The sequence below is a fragment of the Rhinoraja longicauda genome, chromosome 8 (assembly GCF_053455715.1).
Source record: "Rhinoraja longicauda isolate Sanriku21f chromosome 8, sRhiLon1.1, whole genome shotgun sequence".
In the NCBI taxonomy this organism is placed as follows: Eukaryota; Metazoa; Chordata; class Chondrichthyes; order Rajiformes; family Arhynchobatidae; genus Rhinoraja; species Rhinoraja longicauda.
The window spans coordinates 71,613,113-71,641,033 of record NC_135960.1 but is presented as its reverse complement, the minus strand read 5'-3'; the positions used below and the strand labels follow the sequence as shown (position 1 = coordinate 71,641,033).

General features: G+C 41.9%; 1 protein-coding gene across 11 annotated transcripts in view; it reads left to right on the top strand.

The window, feature by feature from the left end:
• pikfyve (phosphoinositide kinase, FYVE finger containing) overlaps window positions 1–27,921 on the top strand; it is a 101,894-nt gene that overhangs the window by 26,904 nt on the left and 47,069 nt on the right. For 9 of the 11 annotated variants that reach the window (XM_078404229.1, XM_078404230.1, XM_078404239.1 and 6 more), the window contains exons 6-13: window positions 106–313; window positions 4,680–4,769; window positions 12,185–12,323; window positions 12,976–13,133; window positions 15,262–15,373; window positions 22,561–22,708; window positions 26,051–26,218; window positions 27,229–27,291. In XM_078404229.1, coding sequence (XP_078260355.1) covers window positions 106–313; window positions 4,680–4,769; window positions 12,185–12,323; window positions 12,976–13,133; window positions 15,262–15,373; window positions 22,561–22,708; window positions 26,051–26,218; window positions 27,229–27,291 — 1,086 coding nt within the window. The remainder of the gene's footprint in view (window positions 1–105; window positions 314–4,679; window positions 4,770–12,184; window positions 12,324–12,975; window positions 13,134–15,261; window positions 15,374–22,560; window positions 22,709–26,050; window positions 26,219–27,228; window positions 27,292–27,921) is intronic. The other 2 variants (XM_078404236.1, XM_078404235.1) reach the window with 1 other exon arrangement.

Here is a 27,921-nt window from a genome sequence, read left to right as displayed (position 1 = left end):
GGTTTTGTAGAATATAGAACAGTGCAATACACGAACAGGCCATTCAGCCCACAATATACTATTTTAATTAAAACTACTGTAAATTGAATTGGTATTTCTCTTCAGGTGATCTCCGGGCATGCACATATTGCAGGAAAATAGCTCTGAACTACGCACATTCCACAGACAGCAGCTCCATTGGTGAAGATCTCAGTGTTTTAACTGATTCAACGTATTCTGTCTCCATATTGGATCCTAGTGAACCTAGAACTCCTGTAAGTGGAAGGAAAGCCAGTAGAAATATATTTTTGGAAGAAGACCTTGCTTGGCAGAGGTATGCAGCATATTTTGGGGGACTTGGCATTTTAAGTATGTGATAAGTATGTTTGAGTCAATGTAGCCTAGTGAAAGTTTCTTGCCAATTTGTTGCATGACATTGATTTGACATTTTTTAACATGTGCCATTTAGTTAATCTTGCTTCATAGCACAAGTTGTTAATAAAATGACAAACTTGTTATTGAAAATAGAAAGATTCACATTAGTGCTACTGAAGCCAAACTTCATGTCTTAAGACTTGTTTGATCAGAAAATTTGCCATTTCTGGTTAGTTATGTAAAAATCTGTTCTAATCTGTTTGATGCTGGTGATCCTTGAGGTTAGCAAAATATCTTTAAAATACATTTGTGTATTATGGTGAGCTTTTGCAACATTGCAGCATTGTCCTATGAACAGCTGAAGCCTGTTGAATTGTAATCTGTATTTTACTTTTTGGAAAAGATTTCAATAGACAATAGGTGCAGGAGTAGGCCATTCGGCCCTTCGAGCCAGCACCGCCATTCAACGTGATCATGGCTGATCATTCACAATCAGTACCCCATTCCTGCCCTCTCCCCATACCCCCTGACTGCTATCATTAAGAGCTCTATCTAACTCTCGCTTGAAAGCATCCCGAGAATTGGCCTCCACTGCCTTCTGAGGCAGTAAATTCCACAGATTTACAACTCTCTGAGTGAAAATGTTTTTCCTCATTTCCGTTGTAAATGACCTACCCCTTATCCTTAAACTGTGGCCCCTGGTTCTGGACTCCCCAACATTAAGTTGGATATTGTCATGGAAAAATGGACATTATTGAAGCCTGTACGTGTAACATCCCAAAATAACTTTTAAGGAGGAATAGATGGTCTTGATCTGTACTGTTAAATGTATCTTGGAAAGCAAGACAGTCTTACATTTATTGCATGCTTTTCTCAATCTTTATATCACAATTAATTTTGTAGCTCATTAAGTACATTTGAACTGAAGGTATTATCATTTGAGAAATGCAGCAGCCAGTTGGTATTCTGTAAATGTCCAACGATAGCAGCATCATTAAAATGATTATTTGGCTGATTCAAGCATAATTGGATGGGGTCACAGTCACAAGATGGCACTTCCAACCATTAAGCACTTCAGTGCTGAACTGGATGTGAACCTACATTCTTGCATTTAATTTGGGATTGGGACCTGAACCCAAAGAACAGTCCAGCACAGGACAGGCCTTTCGGCCCACAATATCTGTGTTCCAAACATGATGCCAAGATAAACTAATCTCATCTGCCTGTACATGCTTCATTCCCTGCACATCCATGTACCTATCTGAAAACTTCTTAAATGCATGATCATATCTACCTCCACCACTCCCCTGGCAGCACATTCCAGGCACCAGCCCCCTCACACATCTTCTTTTAAACTTTGCCCCTCTCCCTTAAACCCATGCCTTCTGCTCTTTGACATTTCCTCCCTGGGGCAAAAGGGTTCTGGCTGTCTATGCCTCTCACAATTTCATACATTTCTGTTAGGTCTCCCCTCAAACTCTGATGTTTCAGTGAAAATGTAAGTTTTGTTCAACCCTTCCTTGTAGCTAATACCCTCTAATCCAGGTAGCATTCTGGTAAACCTCTTCTGCACCCTCTCCACATCCTTCCTGTAATGGGCCATAATAATCTTTTGAAGGTGGGAGAGCCCACCTATTGGCTCATTGTGAGATAATTGAGTATTCCTTGTCATACTTTTCAGCAATGAGCTATAGTTAAATGCAGATTTGTCATGTGGGAAATTGGAAGGGCGGTGGCACGGCTGATAGACTTGCTTCCTCGCAGCACCAGATACCCTGGACTAATCCTGACTTGAGTGTGTAGTTTGGACTCGGGCTGTTTGGACTCTGGTTTCCACACTGAATCTCTGAATTAAACTAAACTAAACTAAATTGTTTGATAATCAATGATCAATGAACCATTTGTTTTGTTGCTAATGTCTTAAATCATTCCAGATTTTATCAACCTCTAAACGTCGGATTTTTTTCTCTGTTGAACGCAGGCCTTTATGGATCCAATGAATGCACTGTGGTCCCATTGTGTCTTTCTCTTGGTAGCCCCTTGTTCATTTTAGTGTCTGGGGCTATTCTTGCTCTCATGTTGAAGAAATTATTTAAGATTTTCTTTTCATCTGACTTTTTGTTTCATCCAGCATCTTTCCAATACTGAAGAACAATGCCCTTTTTAAACTGCAATTTATTTTTCCTTGCATCTGTGCATAAGAAAGCATTCTATGTTTTGATTTAATAATACATATGAATTAACTACAGTTAATACAGTGCATGCTATGAATAGGAGCAAAAAAGATTATCAGCCTATTTGCTTTGGTGAATTTAAGGCTACTTTCAAGTTTCTGATTAGTACCATCATGCAGAGATGCATTACAGTTTCCAATTTACGGTGTTGGGTGGGAATTAATGTTGATGATGCTAGTCAGACTGATTAAAATGCTGTATTGGTTTCAATATAAAATAATGGTGGATGTGAGGAAGGGTTTGACAGCATTCTCTTCCTGAGAGGAAAGTTTTGCATTTTCTATTAAAGTGAAGACGACTGGAATTTACTTTCTCAGTGTTAGATTAGTGCCATTTGGAAAGAAGGAAGAGCAACTTTTCTTGTCGGTCACTGATCAATTTTAGTCACACTTCCTTGTGCAATTTCTCCCAGACAGAATATTTCAAACAACATGAAAGAGCCAAATGCTCAGCTTGTTTGCATTGATCATTTCCAACTGAACATTGGCATTCTGGCTTACTCCTCATGGGATCAAACATTTGCGAGCAGCATTATCTCTGTATTCTCCATATGATTGTCAATAATCCATTTTGTATGCACAACAATCTAAAATGTAAACTGCCTAATTGGAGTTGTTTAGTTTAGAGATACAGCGTGGAAACATTCCCTTTGGTCCACCGAGTCTGCACCGACCAGCGATCACCCACATACTAGTTCTATCCTACACACTAGCGACAATTTACACAAATCAATTAACCTACAAACCAGCACGTCTTTGGAATGTGGGAGAAAACCAGAACACCCGCAGAAAACCCATGAGGTCACATGAAGAACAGACAGCGCCCGTCGTCGGGATCAAACCCAGGTCCCTGGTGCTGAAAGGCAGTAACTACTGCTGGGCCACTGTACGCCCCATAATCATAGAATCATACAGCGTAGAAACTAGCTCTTCGGCCCAACTTGTGCACGCCGACTAACGTGCCCCATCTACACTAGTTGGACCTGCCTGCATTTTGGCCCATATTGTTCTAAACCTATTCTATCTGTTCAAATGCTTTTTAGATGTCAAGTCAAGTCAATTTTATTTGTATAGCACATTTAAAAACAACCCACGTTGACCAAAGTGCTGTACATCTGATTAAGTACTAATTAAATTTAAAAAAAGAAACATACAGTAGCATGCAAACAGTTCACAGCGCCTCCTCAATGAGCCTCAAACGCTAGGGAGTAGAAATAGGATAACAAGGATGTGATATTACCTGCCTCAACTATGGCAGCTCATTCCATATACCTACCAGCCATTGGATTAAAAAAATGTTGCCCCTCAATTTCCAATTAAATCTTTCACCCCTCACCTTAAACCTATAAAAGTTCATCAATACTCTGGATCAGCATTTTCATAGTAACCCTTCGGTGAGTTTATAGCATCTTCACGCGTGCACATGCCTTAGATTTATCTTACACTATGGCAGCTTACCTCAAAGTGCTTTTGACAAGAAGTTGCCATGTAAGGCATTATATATCATTTAATATTGGAATATCCAATATTTTTGAATATTTTTTCATTTCTTTGGGACTCAAAGAAAGGTCTGACAATGTGTAAAAGCAAAATATCATCTGTTTGTAGACAAGTTCCCAATTATGGCGGGCCAATAAAATTTCACAAGATCATTCTCTGGCCTCTATTCAAAGAAGCCAAATTAAATGAATAGCATCAACTGATAGTTGGTACAATCACAATCTAAGCTTTCCATTTATAAGAGCTATATGACACATTTCTAACAAAATTGTTGTAGTGGACATCCTGTTGGAAGTGAATAATTATAAAGGGACAGAAGAGACTGCAGATGCTCAATAATTATAAAGAAGCTCCTTAGGTTTTTCTAGCTGCAGATGTTGCTGGTAATGCATCAGTCATCAAATCTGCCTACGTACTAACTTCATCTCATACGAGGATGGGTAAACTGCACTTGGACATGAAGTAGATTCATAGAATGATTATCTGTACACTGTTGCTTTCGAATTACAGTTTAATACATATATGATCCATCTGTTCAATTTTAAGCACAGTAAATATTTTCTATTTGATTGCATGATTTTATTTTAATTAGCTTGGGTCAGCAGGATTCACAGAATAATGCTTTGACCACACGTCTCACAACGGTACAAGATGATGTCGGAAAGTCACCTGCACGTAAAAGGTATTTGAGAAAATAATTCTCATTTTATTCCTGCTTCCTGTAAGTTTCTTTATTTGTGATCTTTTCTGTTTTTGTAGATAATTTCAATTTAAATATTACAAGACAAAATGCTGGAAATACACAGCAGACCAGGTAGCATCTTTGGAAAGAGAAACAAGGTTAAGATTTTGGGTCACTAACCCTTCATCACCTGCTCAGCATTTTTATTTCCGATTTTAAGCATCTACAGTTTTATATACTTCGCAATTTTAAATATGTTTGCAGGCACAGTACATTGTAAAAATAATATTTTTAAGACATCAAAGCTCATTCAAGGATTTTCACCCTTGGAGAACCTGCTGTTCAACTGACTAAAGTAGAGAAACGATCGTTTGAAATGGGTATTTATTCACAAAATGCTGGAGTAACTCAGCAGGTCAGGCAGCATCTCAGGAGAGAAGGAATGGGTGACGTTTCGGGTCGAGACCCTTCTTCAGACTGATGTCAGGGGAGGGGGCGGGACAAAGAAAGGATATAGGTGGAGAGAGGAAGACAGTGGAAGATCTGGGGAGGGGAAGCCCCCACAAATTATATCTGTGTGTCTTGTGCTTTTTAATGTCTACTGCCGGACCCTGACGTGAGAGGACGCTGGCGTTGTGTATTCGCCGCTTTTCCGTCAGGATAGTTTGTCTGTTTGTTTCTATGTTAATTGTTTTTGTAAAGCGCTTTGAGCATGCGATAAGGCGCTATATAAAATAAATGAATTATTATTATTATTATTAAGGCACTCACCTTCGCGTTTGCCAAGGTTTCGGATCCGTGGTCTGCGCGGCAGCAGAGGCAGTTGGCGTACGTGTCGGAGTACACCACCTCAATCCGATTCGTGGAGGGCAAGAACAACAGGGTGGCCGACACCCTGTCTAGACCCACGGTCCACGCCGTTCTCCAAGTGGTATTGACTATTCCGCCCTGGCAGCCGCATAGCTGGTGGATGAGGAAACGGCCACCTACCGCACGGCAGTTTCAGGCCTGCAGCTGGAGGCCATTATCTGTGGTCCTGAGGACGCAATGCTGCTGTGCGACGTCTCCACTGGCCTGCCGCAGCCCATCATCCCCGTTGCCTGGCAGCGCAGGGTTTTTGAGGTGCTCCACGGGCTTGCACATCCCTCCATTCGGGCGACGACGGCCCTCGTAGCCTCCCGCTTCATGTGGCACGGGCTGTGCAAGCAGGTTGCACATTGGGCACGCACCTGCATCCCGTGCCAGACCGCCAAGGTCCAGCGGTATGTGCGTGCGCCGCTGCAGGGGTTCGGCGTCCCTCGGCAGTGGTTCGACCACATTCACGTGGACATCGTGGGGCTGCTGCTGTCCTGGGGCATGACCCACCTCTTCACCGTGGTCGACCGCTTCACGCGGGGCCTGAGGCTATTCCGCTGGCAGACACTCGACGGCCACCTGCGCTCGGGCCTTGGCGGCGCACTGGATCGCCCGGTTCGGGGTGCCGCTGGACATAACGTCCGACTGGGGGCTTCAGTTTAAGTCGGAACTGTGGTCGGCTATGGCACGCCTCCTGGGAGTCCGCCTACACCACACTATGGCGTACCATCCACAGGCGAGCGGCCTGGTGGAACTGTTTCACCGCCAGCTGAAGGCTGCCCTGAAGGCACGGCTCACTGACCCAGACTGGGTGGACGCCCTGCCGTGGGTTTTGCTGGGCTTCCGCACCGCACCCAAAGAGTCCTTGGCCTCCTCCTCAGCCGAGTTGGTGTATGGGGCCCCTTTGACGGTTCCCGGGGAGTTCATCCCACCGGCACAGGGTCAAGCGGAGCAGCCTTCGGACGCCCTGCAACGTCTTCGGCAGACGGTGGGCAAGCTGGCGCCGGTGCCCACATCTCGTCATGGGTCCTTCCAACCGCACATTCTTCCTGCTCTGGAGGACTGCCTGTTTGTTTTCCTGCGCAGGGACGCTCATCGGACACCTCTCCAGCGGTTGTATGAGGGCCCCTTCCGGGTCCTGCAACATGGCTCGTCCACATTCGTCCTGGACATGGGGGGGTCGGAGTGAGACCTCCTGCAGTGTCTGCTCCGTCCCCTCCACCTGTCGGTCGTCCGCCGGTTCCTGCCCCGGCCATGCTGCGCACCCGGGCTGGTTGCCTCGTGCGCCCTCCTGTCCGTTTCGTACCTCCAGGTCTTGGGGGGGGGGGGGGGTCCTGTGGCGGTCCCTGGATATTAGGCCACTCCTAGGGTCAGTCCCTCAGCACTTGACGGACAGGGACGAGGGACTGCCCACAGGCTATGGGGTTTCTACTCAGGGCTTATTGGGGAGTGTTCATCCCTTCGGTGGAACTCGTTGTAAGTGGATGCTCACAACCTGCATTAAAGAACTTTCAAAAGCTGCCTGGCGTCCAGCATATTTCTGGCCACGTTCCGGCCACTACAATATAAGTGCAACCTCTGCACTGCAATAGTCTCCCTTGTAATTAATTTTGACAGACTGTAAGATGCAATATTCTGTCAATTGTAACCTTAAAACTACTTTCAGTATCAATCCAAAAACTGAATATTAACTGGTCATGTGTCCTTACTGTTAACTTTTGCTTATCTGTATAACAGTTGAACCCTTGTATTGATAGTTTGGATATAAAATAAATTCTAATTATTGATTCCATTGTGGAACTCTTATTGGTGAACTACAAGGAAAATGCTGTGAAAAGCGATGAAAATGCAATCAGTCTGAAGAAGGGACTCGACCCGAAACATCACCCATTCCATTTCTCCCGAGATGCTGCCTGACCCGCTGAGTTACTCCAGCATTTTGTGTCTACCTTCGATGAAAATGCAATGTTGACTTCAAATTAACAGGATTAGAGTCTGAAGTGTTTTTAGGTCTTCCTTTGATAACTTTTCAGAAGACCTTTGATAAGGTGCAGCATGTGAAGCTGATAAAGAAGATGAGAGCCCAAGGTATCAGAGGGAAGATACTAGCATGGATAGCAGGTTCGCTGAATGGCAGTAGACAAAGAGTGGCAATAAAGGGGGCTTTTTCTGTTTGGCTGCCAGTAACTAGTGGAGTTCCGCAGGGTTCGGTGCTGAGGCTGCTACTTTTCACATATATCAATGTTTTCGAAAAGGGAATTTAAGGCTTTGTGGCCAGGTTTGCAGATTATACGAAGATAGGTGGAAGGGCAGGTAGTGTAGAGAAAGCAGGGACTCTGCAGAAGGTCTTGAACAGGTTGGTAAAGTGGGAAAAGAAGTGGCCAATGGAATACAGCATAGCAAAGTGTGGAGTCACGCATTTTGGTAGTAGAAATAAAGGCGTAGACTATTTTCTAAATGAGGAGAGGATTCTAAAATTGGAGGTGCGAAGGGACCTGGGCGTGCTGGTGCAATATTACCAAAAGGTTAATGTGCAAGTTGATTCATTTCGAATGGGCTAGATTACAAAATCAGGGATGTTCTAGTGAGGCTTTATAAGGCACTGGAACAGCACCTCAGATTTCACTTGGGCAGCTTACAGCCCAACGGTATGAACATTGACTTCTCTAACTTTAGATAGTTCCTCTGTCCCTCTCTTCCCCTCCCCCTTCCCAGTTCTTCCACTGTCTTCCTGTCTCCACCTATATCCTTCCTTTGTCCCGCCCCCCCCCCCCCTGACATCAGTCTGAAGAAGGGTCTCGACCTGAAACGACACCCATTCCTTCTCTCCAGAGATGCTGCCTGACCCGCTGAGTTACTCCAGCATTTTGTGATACCTTTATAAGGCACTGGTTAGACCGCATTTGGAGTATTGTGAGCAGATTTGGGCCCCATATCTGAGGAAGGATGTGCTGGCGTTGGAGAGGGTCCAGAGGAGGTATGAGAATGACCCCAGGGATGATTGGGTTAACATATGATGAGTGTTTGACAGCACTGGGCCTGTGCTTGCTTCAGTTTAGTAGGATGAAGGGGGACCTCATTGAAACTTATTCAAAGGTTTGGATAGAGTGGATGTGGAGAGGATGTTTCCTCTAGTGGGAGTGTCTAGGACCAGATGCCATAGCCTCAGAATAAAAGGGTGTACCTTTAGAAAGGAGATGAGGAAGAATATTTTTAGTCAGGGGGTGAATTCTGTGGAATTCATTGCCACAGATGGCTGTGGAGCCCAAGTCAATGGATACTTTTAAGGCGGAGATTGAGAGATTCTTGATTAGTACGGATGTCAGGGGTTCTCGGGTGAAGGAGAAGAATGGAGTTGGGGGGGAAAAATAGATCAGCCTTGATTGAATGGTGGAGTAGACTAAATGGGCCGAATGGCCTAATTCTGTTCCAATAACTTATGACCTTCCAGTTATGTGGGGTTTGAGGTTGATGAAGATTCCTTTGTGTAATCTAACACCACAGATGGTCGAGGTACTGTGTAACATGGTGGTGAGTAGTTTGGGATATTGTGAGCTGTTTCCTGTGTGCTCCTTGAACTGTCACAGAATTGAGGAGCTTCTGGGATGTTTCTTCTCCATTTTAGTTGTTGCAGACCATGCTTTTAGAAAAAAGGTTCAGTTTGTACTTGTGTTGTACCTATAGATATATATATATGTAAATGTGTCCTTCTTACACACGTATACATATATATATGTAAGAAGGAACTGCAGATGTTGGTTTAAACCAAAGATAGACACAAAAAGCTGGTGTAACTCAGTGGGACAGGCAGCATTTCTGGAGAGAAGGAATGGGTGACGTTTCGGGTCGAGACCCTTCTTCAGACTGCTTAAGGATAAGGGAAACGAGAGATCTAGACGGTGATGTGGAGAGATAAAGAACAATGAATGAAAGATATGCAAAAAAAGTAATGATGATAAAGGAAACAGGCCCTTGTTTGCTGTTTGTAGGGTGAAAATGAGGTTAGTGTGACTTGGGTGGGGAAGGACTTGGGGGATAGAGGGAATGCCGGGGCTACCTGAAGTGAGAGAAATCAATATTCATACCACTGCGCTGTAAGCTGCCTATTTGAAATGTGAGATACTTTTCCTCCAATTTGCATTTAGCCTCACTCTGACAATGGGGGAGACCGAGGACAGAAAGGTCTGTGTAGGAATGGGTCCTAATTAAAGTGTCCAGCAACCGGATCAGTTGCTTCAGGCGGGCTGAGCGAAGGTGTTCCGCGAAACGATTGCCCAGTCTGCGTTTGGTCTTGCCGATATACAAGAGTCCACATCTTGAACAACAGATACATTATCCTTCCTTTGTCCCACCCCCCTGACATCAGTCTGAAGAAGGGTCTCGACCCGAAACGTCATCCATTCCTTCTCTCCAGAGATGCTGCCTGACCTGCTGAGTTACTCCAGCATTTTGTGAATAAATACCTTCGATTTGTACCAGCATCTGCAGTTATATTCTTACATTACGATACAGTAGAGGTTGGAGGAGGTGCAAGTGAATCTCTGCCTAACCTGAAAGGACTGTCGGGATCCCTGGACAGAGTCTAGGGAGGAGGTATAGCAACAGGTGTTGTGTGTGTGTGTATATATATGTGTGTGTGTATGTATATATATAAACATAGCACAAAAAGTAAGGAAATTTGTGTTTGGTAGATTATTTCTTTGTTGTAACAATGCTTCTTGGCAATAAATCTTATACCGTTGGAAAGCCTGTTTATTTCCCTTTTAAATGGTGCCACATTTGTAAGGAACGTGTATTTGTGGGATGAGCAGCAGAGCTGAGTATATGGGTTGCGCCCATGAAAAATTTGCCAAATCTTCTCTGCAATGCCAAACAGCTTATTCTGCCATTGACTCTTGTTCGGTGTTGTTTGGTGGATTGGATGATTGAAGTCTGAAGAAACAAGACATATTGGCAATTTAACAATTTATTCATTTAATAAACAGGAACCACAGTAGCGTGTGGAAGAACCATACACAACCACAACAGCCTGGCACCTCCTCCTCATGCTGGTCACCAGCCTGGTCACACACTGTTGTGGGATGGCATCCCATTCTTGTCAGCACCTGGGGGTACCAGAAGCTCAAAACAAGAGTCAATAGCAACAGCAGAATAAGCTGAGAAGATTTGGCAAATTTTTCATGGGCGCAACCCATATACTCAGCTCTGCTGCTCATCCCACAAATGCATGTTCCTTACAAATGTGGCACCATTTAAAAGGGAAATAAACAGGCTTTCCAACGGTATAAGATTTATTGCCAAGAAGCATTGTTACAACAAAGAAATAATCTACCAAACACAAATTTCCTTACTTTTGTGCTATGTTTATATATATATATACTTAATTTACAATCACTAACACAGATCTTAAATTGTGTCTTCTATCCCCTTTTAATTGGGCTTCTATTGAAAATTTCCATTGGCTGATTGCTACTAGGGTGACTTGCATGAATGTTAATAAGCATCCATTGAAGCCTATCTGTGTATAGTACGTGTAGGATGGAACTGCAGATGCTGGTTTAAACCGAAGATAGACACATAAAGCTGGAGTAACTCAGCGGGTCAGGCAGCATCTCTAGACAAAAGGCAGCATCTCTAGGTGACATTTCATAGGTGAAACAATAGGTGAAAAGTCACCTATTCCTTTTCTCCAGAGATGTAGCCTGACCTGTTGAGTTCCTCCAGATTTTCGTGTCTTATCTTATGTACAGTATGTTGTACTTCTGAGGCATTGCTGCTTGTGTTTTAGTTTGATTTTTATCAGTTGAATGGGTGAACAATAAGATACTGATTAAATTTATGTAATCCAAATGGAAGTGTGAATGCAGTTATTCATTGGCCTCACCTTAAGTTATTGTATTTTTTTTACCTTCAGCATAAATTTCATTTTATGTATCAGTGGCATTCTCCAAGAGATGCTGCCTGACCCACTGGGTTACTCCAGCATTTTGTATCTATCTTTTATGTTAAATTAAATGTTGTATCTCTGCCCTTATGAGTAGACCCATGCTCTCTTTGGGCTTTGTTTTTCAAAATAAGAACTAAAATATGGCTAGTGAAATATTTTTGTATTCTTGCATATAGAGTTAATATAGCCAGAAAAACAGAACACTTTAATTAAAAAAGTGCTGGAGGAACTCAGCAGGTCTGGCAGCATCTGTGGAGTGCATGGCCCGACAACGATTTGGGTCGGGACCCTTCTTTAGAATAATTCGAAAGTCCATTCCCTCCACAGATGTTTTCTGACCTCTTGAGTTCCTCAAGCACTTTGCTTTTTGTTCATGGCTCCAACATCTGCAACCTTTGGTCTCCAGTGCACTTTAATTGTCAGGTTGCTAGTTAATGAAAATTATTTTTACAAGTGAATGATGATGGATGCAGGGCATATGCTTGACTACTGATAATGAAGTCCAGCAGTGTTTTGTTTATGATCTTGCGGAGAATGGCAACTTGAATGAGGTGTCAGATGTTACAAAAATCACTGCTTTTTTGTGGTTATTTTCTTTTTCTTTTCATGACAGATCTGCAAGTATTACCAATCTTTCTCTGGATCGGTCTGCTTCGCCCATGATTCCCTCCTACGACACCTCTATTAGTCCTCAAGCTTCCCGGGCATACATCAAAACCGACCCCAATGAAGAAGAAAGGAAAATACTTCTGGTACTCGTTTAACTTATTTATCAGCTTTAAAGTTTAACAGCTTTATCTTTAGAAGAGTGATCATGTCTTTCTGTAGTGTAATGCCAACTGACTGACACATAGACATAGAAAATAGGTGCAGGAGGAGGCCATTTGGCCCTTCGAGCCATTGTGATCATGGGGAAAGCATTTTTTTCCTGTTCAATGTCATGTTTAATTATTTTCTCTTGTTTAGTGCTCAAAATGTGCAATTATGCATTGTTCTGCAGTAATCATTAACATTGTACATTTCTAAAAAAGCTGGTTAAAATCGGGCACTTAAAGCAAAACCAAGAAATGCTGGAAGATTTCAGCCAGTCAAACAGGATCTGTGGAAAGAGAAACCAGTTAATATTTAGTCTGAAGAAGGGTTCCAACCTGAAACATTAGCTAGTTTTTGTTTCCACAGATGCTGCTTGTTTGTAGTTCTTCCAGCATCTTCTATTTTTCTTTCAGATTCCAGCATTTACAGTTGTATTTGTTTTCCACAGTCTTGGGAATCTGCAGTGCTAAGATTGTATTTGATTGTACGTTGGAATACAGTGATAAACTGTACATTATGACATCACGATGCGAGGATTGCTTTTAATGTAACTTAACAATTAGAAATTTTGGATTGTTTTTTTCTTTTTAGGATTCTGTCCAACTTAAAGATTTGTGGAAGAAAATCTGCCATCACAGCACTGGCATGGAGTTCCAAGATCATCGATACTGGTTGCGAACATATCCTAATTGCATAGTGGGAAAGGAACTGGTGAACTGGTTGATTAGAAATGGACATATAACTACACGGTAACTTGTATAACTGGTAGTGAGGGGAACAAAATGGATCAGACTTGCTTGACGCTAATATTAAAAACACATTATTGTGAATCCTGGAAATCTATAATAGAAGCGAAAAAATAATATTCTGATCTAGTAGCATCTGTGTTTCAAAAAGACGGAGCAGTTCAGGAGAGTGATCGACATTGGTGGGGTAATACTGGTTAATGGCAGAGAAATCCACAGTCCCAGATTCCTCTTGAAAATAAAAATATAGTTAGCAGTTTGGCATAAAGACTCATTTATTCCAGAGCAATTTAATGGAGTAGTTAAAATCATCCTGCTACAGCTCCTGACTTGCTACCCCAGAGTGGCACAACTTCCGTAATGTAGTTTGCCCAATTTATCTCCAGGTCTTTCCACTGACTGTGTGTGATACTCCGTATAATTCACTCATTCCTCTTAAGGTTCTTTTCTGTCCTCCAAACTACTATTCTGCAGTTTTCATCTTTTTGTATTTTACAAATAAGTACTTATCCATTTTATTTTCTATTTGCTCCTGTTGTCTATTTCCTTTGAATAGCAATCACATACTGTTTTTGGTCTCATATGAAACTTGAATTTTGACTTCTTCTCTTAATTAAAGAGAATGAAAGATCCCATTTTTTCTGAATATTACTGTCAAAGAAAATTGAATAAAAGATAGCTCTCTGTAAAATTTGGCTCTATGTCCGATCGCTAATTTTCAAAGGTTTCCACAACATGATTGCTTTTCTGAAAATACGATGTAAATTCAAGTTTATTTCTACTTTCTCTTTGTAACTCCTTATACCCTCTCAGCTAATTTCAAAATAAAATTCACCAATGGAAATTTGATTTTCCAAGAAGTACTTTGGTTCAATTTAACGTAGAACAGTACAGCACAAGTACAGGCCTTCGGTCCACAACGTCTGTGCCGAATATGACATCCAGCCTGTCAATTATCTACCTGCACATAACCCATATCCCTCCATTCTCTGCATATCCATATGCCTATCCTAAAGTCTCTTAAATGTCACTATCATATCTGCCGCACGTTCCACCCTCTTTTTAAACAAAAACACTGTTGTGAGGCTCACCAGCCTGAAAACAGCCCGGACATTCTCTATACTTCCCTTAATAAAGGGAACAACATTAGCTACTTTTCAGTCATCCGGGATCTTGCCTGTGGCTAGATAAGACACAAAGGTCTTAGTCGGGCTCCTGCAATCTCCTCTCTTGCCTCTCTCAACTGCCTGGGAAACATCCCAGCAGGTCCATTATACACCTTAATGCTCTTCAAGAGCCCAAAACCACCTCCTTAATCTCAAACTGCCCTTGTTTATTATTATTCTCCATACTGAGCACACAGTCCTCCTCCTTGGTGAAAACAGATGCTACTGCTCATTTAGTACCTCACCTATGTTCTCAGACTCCAAGCACAATTTCCCTCCTTTATCCCAGAACGATTCGACCTTCTCCCTGGCTACCCTCTTGTTTTTAATGTAGATATTTAAAGCTTTGGGATTTTCTTTAATTGTGGCCACTTTGTTCTTTCCTCTTTTTTTCCATATTCCTCAAAGTCCCTGTCTGATTTCATCCTCTTAAATGTTACATGTGCTTCCTTTTACTTTTTGACCAAATTTACAACCTCTTGGTCATCTAAGGTTCCCTTACTTTGCCATCCTCGTTACTGTTCCTCACCAGAAATTCTGAACTTTGATCCACTGGCCCTTCAACGATTCCCACATGTCAGACGTGGACTTGCCCAAGAGCAACTGCTCCCGGTGTACCCTCCCGGGCTCCTGCCAGATAACCCCAAATCAACTTCCACACTTTGTAATGCTGTGTTTATTGTGAAAACGAGGGCATAAAATGCTTCAAATCTTGACATTCATATTTCATAATATATGTTACAAATGACAATCTGAGTTTGTCCTATATATAGTATCTGATGCCTCAGGGATTAGATTTGTAGCTATAATCTTATCTAAGAAGTTAATCTCGCTTACAGGAGGTTGAAAAGCAATGTACAAATTTGTAATTTTCTGTACCTAAATTTCTTTCTTTTTTTTCCACTGATATTCTCTCATTTGAGTATTACGATAGTAGATACCATTCAACATCTTTTCTTTGTCAGAGCCCAGGCTATTGCCATTTGCCAGGCATTATTGGATGGACGATGGCTTGACTGTGTAACTCATCATGATCAACTTTTCAGAGATGAATATGCCTTGTACAAGCCTTTACAAGTAGGTGAATAAAGCACTCAAATTGCTTGTTTGTGTTTACACAAAGCAGTCATTTTGGTTATATGGGGTAAGACATCTAAATTATCAATGAAATATCGTACAATCTAACTTGAACATTTTCAATATTTTTCAATTTCTCTTACTGTATTAAACGCCCCATCTCAATGTCCTGAAGAGACAATTACAATTAATTAATTGATATAAACTCATCATGAATGGTGAAACATAAGTAAACACTACTTAACAGCGAGATAAATTTGGTTTTGCTGTCAGGTACCAACTGGTCAGGGGTTATTTTTCTTTCCTTCACTCTTTTCCGTTTCAAAGACAGATGACAGATTTTTCCTCAAAACGAGTCACTACTTCTTGGAACATGAGCGACTCTATCCAGCTTGTGATGTCTATATACTGGTAACCCTGCTAAGTGCTACCCTGCATAGTGCTAATTTGTTATTGCACTCCTGGTGCTCTAGTCCAAGCATACATTTGCCTCTGCTCTAAAGCACACATCCACCTAGAACATATGCTGAATATTGGGAATCTGGTTCTGATCCCTCCCCTCTGTTTGGTGTTGTCCCATCAATGAATTGCTCCATAACTTGGTGCAAAGAGTCCGACAATAAGAGTTGGCGTGGCGTGCGTGACACTTGCTGGGGAAGATTGTTCAGTCTCAGCACTCAGATGTGGGGTTAAAGGCTGCACCTCAGCCGTCACAGTGAATGTAGGCCATTGCATAGAAACGTAGAAAAATAGGTGCAGGAGGAGGCCATTCGGCCCTTTGAGCCAGCACCGCCATTCAATATGATCATGACTGATCATCTAAAATCAGTACCCCATTCCTGCTTTTTCCCCATATCCTTTGATTCCTTTAGCCCTTAAAGCTAAATCTAACTCTCTTGAAAACATCCAGTGAATTGACCTCCACTGCCTTTTGTGGCAGAAAATTCCACAGATTCCCAACTCTCTGGATGAAAAATAAAATCCACATCGCAGTCCTAAATGGCCTACCCCTTATTCTTAAATTGTGACCCCTGGTTCTGGACTCCCCCAACATTGGGTTCATTTTTCCTGCATCTACCTGTCCAATCCCTTCAGAATGTTATATGTTTCTATAAGATCCCCTCTCATCCTTCTAAATTCCAGTGAACACAAGCCCCGTCGACCTATTCTTTCATCATATGTCAGTCGCGCCATCCCAGGAATTAACCTGGTGAACCTACACTGCACTCCCTCAATAGCAATAATGTCCTTCCTCAAATTAGTAGACCAAAACTGCGCACAATACTCCAGGTGAGCTCACCAGGACCCTGGTTGGACCTGCAGTAGGACCTCTTTGCTTCTAAACTCACATCCTCTCGCAATGAAGGCCAGCATGCCATTAGCTTTTGTCACTGCCTGCTGTCCTTGCATGCTTACATTCAGTGACTGATGTACAAGCACACTCGGGTCTCGTTGCACCTCCCCTTTTCCTAATCTGACACCATTCAGATAATAATCTGCCTTCCTGTTCTTGCCACCAAAGTGGATAACCCCACATTTATCCACATTCCATGGATAATCTGCCCACTCACCCAACCTATCCAAGTCACCCTGCAGCCTCATAACATTCTAATCGCAGCTCACACTGCCACCCAGCTATGTGTCATCCGCAAACTTGGAGATGTCACATTTAATTCCCTCGTCTAAATTGTTAATACATATTGTAAATAACTGGGGTCCCAGCACCAACTAGTCACTGCCTGCTATTCTGAAAAGGACCCGTTAATTCCTACTCTTTGCTTCCTGTCTGCCAACCAGTTCTCTAATCATGTCAATACCCTACCCCCAATACCATGTGCTCTAATTTTGCACACTAATCTCTTGTGTGGGACCTTGTCAAAGGCTTTTTGAAAGTCCAGATACACCACATCCACTAGCTCTCCCTTCTCCATTCTACTTGTTACATCCTCAAAACATTCCAGAAGATTAGTCAAGTATTATTTCGCCTTCATAAATCCATGCTGACTTTGACCGATCCTGTCACTGCTTTTCGAATGAGCTGCTATAATGTATTTAACAATCGACTCAAGCATCCTGCCCACTACTGATATATGGCTAACTGGTCTATAATTCCCCGTTTTCTCTCTCCCTCCTTTCTTAAAACATAGAGTTACATTGGCTACCCTCCAGTCCACAGGAACTGATCCAGAGTTGAGAGAACATTGGAAAATGATCACAAATGCCTAGCAGAGCTGGTTCTTAATCTCAACAACTTCTCCTTTGACTCCTCCCAATTCCTTCAAACCCAAGGCATTGCGATGGGCACACGCAGGGGCCCCAGCTATGCCTGCCTCTTTGTCGGGTACGTCGAACAATCCCTGTTCCAGACGTACACTGGCCCCATCCCCGAACTCTACCTCCGCTACATCGACGACTGCATTGGTGCTCTCTTGTACCCATGCAGAACTCACTGACTTCATACATTTCACCACTAATTTCCATTCTGCACTTAAAATATACTTGGACTATCTCCGACATCTCCCTAATGTTCTGGATCTCACCATCTCCATCACAGGAGACAGACTAGTGATCGACATCTACTACAAACCCACTCCCACAGCTATCTTGACTACACTTCTTCCCACCCTGTCTCCTACAAATACTCCCAATTCCTCTGTCTACGCCGCATCTGCGCCCAGGATGAGGTGTTTCACACTAGGGCATCAGAGATGTCCTCATTTTTTTGGAAACCGGGCCAGGGCCTCTCACCAGGGCCTCCTCTATATCCCGCAGCTCCGCTCTTGCTCCCCCTCCCCCCATTCATAACAAGGATAGAGTCCCCCTTGTCCTCACCTTCCACCCCATCACCCAGCATATTCAACAAATCATCCTCCAACATTTCCGTCACCTCCAACGGGATCCCACTACTGGCCACATCTTTCCATCTCCCCTTTCTGCTTTTCGCAGAGACCGTTCCCTCCATAACTCCCTGTTCCACTCGTCCCTGCCTACCCAAACCACCCCCTACCCAGGCACTTTCGACTGCAACCGCAGGTGATGCAACACCTGTCCCTTTACTTCCCCCCCTCGACTCCATCCAAGGACCCAAACAGTCTTTCCAGGTGAGGCAGAGGTTCACCTGCACCTCCTCCAACCTCATCTATGTATCTGCTGTTCCAGATGTCCCAGATGTATCTGCTGTTCTAGCTGTTCCAGATGTCAACTTCTCTACATCGGCGAGACCAAACGCAGGCTCGGCGATCGTTTCGCTCAACACCTTCGCTCAGTCTGCCTTAACCAGCCTGATCTCCCGGTGGCTCAGCACTTCAACTCCCTCTCCCACTCCTAGTCTGACCTTTCTGTCCTGGGCCTCCTCCAGTGTCATAGTGAGGCCCGCCGCAAATTGGAGGAACAGCACCTCATATTTCGCTTGGGTAGCCTACAGCCCAACGGTATGAACATTGACTTCTCTAATTTTAGATAGCTCCTCTGTCCCTCTCTTCCCCTTCCCCTTCCCAGTTCTCCCACTGTCTTCCTGTCTCCAACTACATCCTTTCTTTGTCCCGCCCTCCCTGACATCAGTCTGAAGAAGAGTCTCGAACTGAAACGTCACCCATTCCTTCTCTCCTGAGATGCTGCCTGACCTGCTGAGTTACTCCAGCTTTTTGTGATACCTTCGATTTGTACCAGCATCTGCAGTTATTTTCCTACACCAATGCATCCATTTTTAGGGCCACCTCGTTGAGTACTCTGGGATGCAGACCATCAGGCCCTGGGGATTTATCTGCCTTCAGTCCCAACAGTTTACCTAACACCATTTCCTGACTAATGTGGATTCCCTTCTGTTCCTCCCTCCCACTAGATCCTCGGCCCCCTTGTATGTCTGGGAGATTGTTTGTGTCTTAGTGAAGACCAAACCAGAATACTCGTTTAATTGTTCTGCCATTTCCTTGTTTCCCATTATAGGTTCATCTGTCTCTGATTGTAAGGGACCTACATCTTCACTAATCTTTTCCTTTTTGCATATCTAAAGAAGCTTTTAGAGTTATTTTATATATACCACGCAAGCTTTCTTTCATGCTCTTTTTTCCTCCCTCTTAATTAAACTGCGGGTGCTGCACTGTAAGGAGTTTGTACGTTCTCCCCGTGACCTGCGTGGGTTTTCTCCGAGATCTTCGGTTTCCTCCCACACTCCAAAGACGTACAGGTATGTAGGTTAATTGGCTGGGTAAATGTAAAAAAAAATTGTCCCTAGTGGGTGTAGGATAGTGTTAATGTGCGGGGATCACTGGGCGGCACGGACTTGGAGGGCCGAAAAGGCCTGTTTCCGGCTGTAGATATATGATATGATATGATATGATAAACCCTTTGTCTTCCTCTGTTGTGTTCTAATTTTATCCCAGTCCTCCGGTTTGCTGCTTCCTCTAGCTAATTTATATGCCTCTTGGATTTAACACTATCCTTGATTTCCCTCGTCAGCCACGGTTGAGCCACCTTCCCCGCCAGACAGGGATGAACAATTTTTGGAGTTCATCCATGCGGTCTTTAAATCTTTGCCATTGCATCTCCACCGTCAACCCTTTAAGTATGATTTGCAAGTCTATCCTAGCCAATTCCCGTCTCATACCTTCAAAGTCTCCTTTCTTTAAGTTCAAGATCCTCGTCTCTGAATTAATCGTGTCACTCTCCATCCTAATGCAGAATTCCACCATCAAGTCAAGTCAAGTCAAGTCAAATTTATTTGTCACATACACATACTCGATGTGCAGTGAAATGAAAGTGGCAATGCCTGCGGGTTGTGCACAAAAATAATTACAGTTACAGCATATAAATAAAGTTAATAAGTTACTAAACATAGCACAAAAAGTGTCGACAAAAATTTAGTCTCTGGGGTTATCAAAGTTGACAGTCCTGATGGCCTGTGGGAAGAAGCTCCGTCTCATCCTCTCCGTTTTCACAGCGTGACAGCGGAGGCGTTTGCCTGACCGTAGCATCTGGAACAGTCCGTTACTGGGGTGGCAGGGGTCCCTCATGATCTTGCTTGCTCTGGATCTGCACCTCCTGATGTATAGGTCCTGCAGGGGGACGAGTGTAGTTCCCATGGTGCGTTCTGCCGAACGCACTACTCTCTGCAGGGCCATCCTGTCCTGGGCAGAGCTGTTCCCAAACCAGACTGTAATGTTGCCGGACAGGATGCTCTCTACAGCCCCAGAGTAGAAGCAATGAAGGATCCTCAGCGACACTCTGAATTTCCTCAGTTGTCTAAGGTGGTAAAGGCGCTGCTTAGCCTTGGTCACTGTTGCCCAAGGGGCTCTGCACAACTAGATCGCTAACTAATCCTTCCTCATTACACATGGCCTGCCCTCTAGTTGGTTCTTCTACATATTGGTTTAAAAAACTATCCCGTATACATTCCAGGAAATCCTCCTCCTCAGTGCTGCTACCAATTTGGTTGGCCCAATCTATATGTAGATTAAAGTCACCCATGATAAATGCTGTACCTTTGCTACACGCATCCCTAATTTCCTGCTTGATGCTCTCCCCAACCTCCCTACTGCTGTTTGGTGATCTGTATAAAGATTAGCAGCTGCTGTTCCACATGCAGCTGAGAACCTATGCTCTCTCTCATCATTGCCTGATGGATGTCATGAGAGCTTTTGTCTCCCCTTACACTTTATTTGGCTGCACGACTCTCCAGAACATAAACACTTTCTACTGGCAACGTCGGCGACCTCTGTTGTGGTTTCCACAGAGAGATCTCTGGCCTGGTAAGAGCTGTACAGTTAAACAAGGAAGAAGGGGGATTTCAACAACTCCCAACACATCGAACAAGTGTTGCTGAGGGTGAATATAAGATCTGGGTGCTCCATCAACACTTGAAGCAGACATTTGTCAATCCTCAGCAATGGCCATATTCTCTCTGCCAGCCCATATCTTAGCTGACCCACCTTATACTAACCCTCACAGGCAGTCTCTCCATGCAAAGCAATGAGGTAAATTGTTGCTGGATTCTTTCATGCCAGATTCCTCGCACAGCAGCCTTGTCAATAATGTGGTACAATCCAATGATGACCCCTTTTATTGGAGGCACATCCCAAGTCCCAAGTATATCCGAAGATAGACACAAAAAGCTGGAGAAACTCAGTGTATCAGACAGTGCCTCGGGAGCAAAGGGATAGGTGCCGTTTTTGGGTCGAGACCCTTCTTCAGGTTTAAACCAGCATTTGCAGTTCTTTCCTACACATATCAAGTATAGCCATTTCATTGAGGCTGATGCCCCCAAAATGGCATTAAGATTCCAAAATAAATTCTGGGAAAGATTTGGTTAGATGGGATTGCACTACAAGACTTGCCACTCAAAGGAAACTCAGCAATCGCCGCTGCTTCTGGCCCTACTTTCACTTTCCTGGAACATGCTGCCAGGGATGGTAGTGAAAGGAGATATGGGAGCGGTGTTTAGGAAGCTTTTAGATAGGCATGTGGATGTGCTGGGAATAGAGGGATTTGAATCATGCAGGTAGAAGAGATTAATTTAGCTTGGCAACTTGTTCAGTGCAGACATTGTTGGCTAAGGAGCCTATTTCCATGCTTTACTGTTCTATGTTCCAGATGCGGCTCTGGGATAGGGTTATAACTTTTCGCAATGGCGTAGAGTTGGGAAATACCCAGGGCCGCAAACCAATTGTAGGTCTCAATGCATGAATTTTTCCCATTCTCACTGCAGTCCTTTGATAAGTTGTGCAAGTATCTTGGTTCCAATCCAAAGTGAACAAGGTATATGCTGAAAAAGTCCCTTGATTTTTATTATGTTTTCTCTAAATGGCTGACTGCATGGTCCATTTTAACAACTTTAAGATTTTCAAATAGAAAAAACATGTAAAATCTTTTGTGCATTTTCATGACATTTATTAATATGTTTCAAAATTCCAGAGGTAGTAAACATCAAGCCAGTTTGTCAAGTGGAAGTAGTATGAAGGGAAGTTATTGAATTTTGGGGAACTATTTTTCTCTGAACATCATTCAAAGTTCAAAGCATTAGATTGTATAAGTGCATGTTTCCATGTGCATAAGTTTCCTAAATTTGAACAATGATATTTATAATCCAACTGTTTCAAAATAATGTTATTTTGAAAATTTTTCAAATAGGTGGTGATTTCTTTTCCAGTTAATTTTAACTGTTAGTTTGAAAATAAATGTGTATGTTTCAGAGTACTGAGTTTTCTGAGACACCATCTCCAGACAGTGATTCAGTAAATTCAGTGGAAGGCAATTCTGAACCATCTTGGTTTAAAGACATCAAGTTTGATGACAGTGATACTGAGCAGATGCAAGATGATGGAGAAGAAATCATGCAAAGTAAGTTACATTTTTAACGATGCAGTAGGTGAGGACACTTTTTGAAGGTTAAAAGCGTGAGAACTTATTCTTTGGTCATTGGATATTTCTGTTCCCCTGATGATGAACATTTATCCCCTTATGGCGAAAATGTTATTCCCTTATGGTGAACATTTAATTTTAAGTGCAGAACAATTATTTGGAGCACATATCAATTATTGTACTTGTTCATAACATAGTCATTGGCAGGTTTTTTTCAAAAGGAGAAAAGAAAAGTCTCTAGCATTTCTTTGCATGAATTATAGTTTGGAAATATGCTGTGCAGTATACATTCAGGGAGGGGTTTGTCAGTCTGACACTGGTTTGAGTAGATCTATAAAACTGTAGAAATAGGGAAAATTGTTCAGATTGTTTAAATCACTTTTTGACTCTTTGGAACCCTATCCATTTGTTAGTCAATTTACATCAAGCAGCACGGTAGCGCAGCGGTAGAGTTGCTGCTTTACAGCGAATGCAGCGCCGGAGACTCAGGTTCGATCCTGACTACGGGTGCTGTCTGTAAGGAGTTTGTACGTTCTCCCCGTGACCTGCGTGGGTTTTCTCCGAGATCTTCGGTTTCCTCCCACACTCCAAAGACGTACAGGTATGTAGGTTAATTGACTGGGTAAATGTAAAAATTGTCCCTAGTGTGTGTAGGATAGTGTTAGTGTGCGGGGATCGCTGGGCGGTGCGGACATGGTGGGCCGAAAAGGCCTGTTTCCGCGCTGTAGCTGAAATATGAAAAAAAAAAGAAAATATAATATGAGTTCCTCGTGTCTTTTCAGCAGCCTACAATCTTAACGATAGATCATATTTCGGAGTTTAGAGTAGTTTCAATAATTGGATTTTTGTACGATTAACACAATTAGAACTAGGTTCTCTGAAATGTTAATGTTTAAATGAATGAGATAAACTACTAATATTGTGGTCCCATTATGCAAATGGAATTAGCCATGAGGCATTCTTTGAGAATTTCTGGAGACAAAAACTTTGAGGTAAAACATCACTTATTAAAAAAGTTATTTCATTTACTTTTACAGTTCCATGGCGTGTGAGCTAATTGTGACACAATAGTTTGTGTAATATCCAAAGTTTCAATCTAATATGTAACTTCTTAGGAAGATACTAACTGCAAACCATTGTTTAGAAAAAAGAGGTAGGTGAAATAACAATGTGGTGATCATTGGTATAAATAGATAAAATTCTGCCTGGTGCCATTCTGTGGAAATAATCTGAGGAGATGGTCAGCAGTTCCCTTTATATCTTGTGTTTCGAAAGCCAAGCTGCATGGGATGAAGAAGAATTTATAGACTAGGTACCTTCATTAACTTGGCTGGAAAAGGGGACAAGAAAGGAACAATAAGGGACCCCAGAGAAAATTAAGACTGCTCTTCCAGTGGTGCAGCGGAAGAATTGCTGGCTCACAGCTTCAGAGACCTGTGTTCGGTCCTGACTGAGGGTGCTATCTGTACGGAGTTTGTACGTTCTCCCCATGACCTGCGTGGGTTTTCTCTGAGAATTTCGGTTTCCTCCCACACTCCAAAGACATACAGGTTTGTAGTTCAATTGGCTTGGTGTAAATCTGAGAAATTGTCTCGAGTGTAGGATCGGGGATCGCTGGTCAGTGCGGACTCGGTGGGTCAAAAGGGCCTGTTTCCACGTTGTAAAGTAAACTAACTAAACATAAATATGTATTCAGTGGAGCTTAGTATTGAAAAATTGTTGAAAATAAAGTTAATATTGATGAGCATATCCTGTTAGAAATACATTTATAATTTATGTACTCCATTTCATAGATAATTTTAAAATTTGTCTTTCGACATGCACGTAGGGTTTTTTAAAAAAAAATTATAAAATTTCAGCATTATGTTTTTGTGCACTTGAACTCTGACGTGTGTGTGCTATCCACAGTTTTAGCTGTGGTGAATGATTTTTGCTTTTTGCGTATTTATGTTTTGTCCATTGTACTGTCCAACAGCCTCGTGTGTAATTGGGTATGTAATTCGCTCATCCAATATATTAAAATATGGTCATTTCAAATTGAGCAATTACCACAATCGGCACACTTGTATGGGTCTGTTTTCCATGCAGCCAAGAGGTTAATCAGTCCATTTTGCAAACGATAGTTTTTTAAAATCTGTAGGCAAGGTTTATTTTTAATACAGCATAGAATGTTTTCTTTAAAATTGTACTATCAAATTGTTATACAATGTATTATATTGTTAATAATCCAGTTTTGTTATTTGATCATTTAGCATTTTTCTAACAAATATTGGGTTGCTGAGTTTGCAGAATTCATTCTTATACACTTCATCTTCAATGTTCATCTTCTATCTACAGCTGTCATAGCTGTAGAAATGTTCATAACTTATTGTGTAGAGATCCGGGTATGCATTATAAATATTTATGTAAACAGCCATTATTACTGCACTTAATTTGTAAGCTGCTCTTTTTGTGCTTCTTCCCTCCCTCAAAATACCATTTTAATACATTTAAGCTTTATTATTCTGCAATGTTGCAGAATAGATTTAAGAAGAGATTTCAGTGCAGAGAAACCTACTAAACTAAACATTCATAGCTACACAGCAGCATGCAGTTTTCCAGCTAATTATACATATCGTCTCATGTAGAGTACATAAACTAAAATTCAGGAAGAGGGATCAAAATGCTGGATATCTGATAATGTAGGAAAATAACAACTATGCTGATGGTCACACTACATAACAGCGTTTTGTTTCCGGGCTCATTATCTGTTAAAGAAGAAAAGTAATATGACAAATATTTTTCTGAAATGATATCATTTTTGTGACAAACTGAAGTGTAACCATGTCATTATGTGCCAACATCAGCGAGTCTTCTCTCTCCTATTTAATGGTATATTTCCCTGTGCTGATATTATTGTTCCCATTCCAGTTAACTATGTGGAGTCAACTAATTGGGAGCATGCCCAAGTATTAACTAACTGCTATGCAGTTTATTTTGTGAATTTGGTGAAATGCTGTGGCATGCAACAATTTGGGATTGTAACATATGTCTTCAGCAAACTCAGATTTACTTAAAATTTGGCGTTTATTTATTTGGAAGCGATAGTTTCTGCTAGAATTAACTTTGCTTTCAACTTGACAGCTGTGTCAAGTTCACAATGACTGTAAGTTTCATTGGGTCACAATAAATTCATTCAGAATTGAATATCAAGTGATTTGGTGTTAAGTTTTCAAAAAGGTAAACAGCCATGACATGGGTTAATACACAGTTTGAATGGCAATGGCTATGAAGGTGCTTTGGTTACATTTCCACGAACACAGTCATCGTAATTTTTTACAGGCTTTTCCAGCCCTAGCAAGCGTACATCAGTAAGCAGCTTTCAGTCAGTCATGGACAGCGACTCTGCAGCCTCTATCAGCCTAAATGTGGAAATGGACAATGTCAACTTTCATATCAAGAAACATTCCAAGTACCCGTATGTCCCAACACATCCAGCAGATCAGAAAGGTATGGAAGGGAAAAGACACAATGGAGAAGTCAGTGGTAGGAATAAAGTTTAGTTCTTTAGTCTGAGGTTTGGGATAAAATTAATGCCCAAGATAAAAGTATGCTTAATTTTAAAAAATAAGTCATTGTTGACTCCTGGTAGATAGTGTAGAGTTTTGACCCCTTGGTTAATCCAGAAGAACTATTTTTTTTTCTTAAAACAAAAGGGAATTCATTTTATTGAATGAGTAAATAATGCCTGAATACTGGGCTGTATTTGCACCTTGGCTTGCCAGTAAAACAGTCCTGATTATTTTTCCTTATACTGCCCATAACCCTCCTTCAGTTCATCCACTCTCTATATAAAAAAAATAATCAGTGCCATATCCTTTGCATGGTAACATTACAATTCTTGTACCTGCTTTGCAGCTAATCTTTGCGTTGCAACTGGCTAACATTTTACAGATGCTATGGGTTTGTCTTCTTGCTATGCTGAATGCCTGCAAATTATATTGAGTTTTGATCATGTTCTCTTTTATCTTCCTAGAATATAGTTAAGTCAATCATTTGTTATCGCTACGCTGATGATGTCCATAAGCTATCGTTGTATCACAGCCTCTTTAAGCTAATGTCTTTGCTTCTGCAAGATGCCATCATTTGCTGAGTACCATATAGCATTTAATTTTGTTAATGTTTATTCTTGTCCTGACCTTGTGAAATAACAAGCTTTGTGTTGTGTGCTCTGTGTATGTCCTGCTTGTTGGTGGCTGACCTATTCATGCATTTCTTTATTCAGAAGATTAAATCCTTTCAGTTTATAAACTTTTGTTTTAATTCAGCAAATCTCAGAAATGGTGTATACCAACCTTAATTTTGTATGAACAACCCGCTTTTATTTTATTATTGTACAACAAGACTAAAATATTGATTTCATTTTCATGACAGCATGTTACTTGTCTATTGTGAATAACGTTGTACAGCTGCACGATTTTTCAGCTTGTTAAAGTCAGTTTACCTCATTTGTTTGCCAGAATTCCTGGTATCTGAAGATGGAGTTCAACAAATCATCGGTATAAGTGATGCTTTTATTAAAGGCAAGTAAAATTTTAGATACAAAATTCTTGAGAATATGATATGTAAAATGTTTGTCTGAAAACTTTCATTGTCAAAAATGTAATCAAAGTTTAAAATGGTGCACTGTTTGCACTTGAGTGTAATCGTAAATGGGCAACCGGTTTAAGCCCATCTCAGGAGTTATTCACTTAATCTTTAAAAAAAGAAACTTTATTTGAAGAGGAAATTTGTGACTGGTGTGCCGTGGCGAGTGAGACGTGACGTTCTGTGACGTGCGCCATATTTGCAGTAGTCTATTGAACCATAGTGACTACTGCAAAATAAATCATTTGGCTTTGAAACACTTTAAGGTATCGTCAAGACATTATATGGATGTTGCTCTTATCAGCTGGGTTAAATCTTAGAACTCGATCACTCCTGTGCATAAACAAACGATAGATTGATTCAAAGTTAATGAAACACACTAACTAAATTTGGAATGGTGCAACTTGAACTGATGTTGACTTGCAGTTAAATGGGCATGTGATAAAAATAATATCGTACAAACAAATAACCAGTTTCAGGTTGGCTGGATGGCAGAAGGCAAAGAGTGGCAATAAAGAGGGCTTTTTCTGGGTGGCTGCCAGTGACTAGCGGAGTTCCGCAGGGGT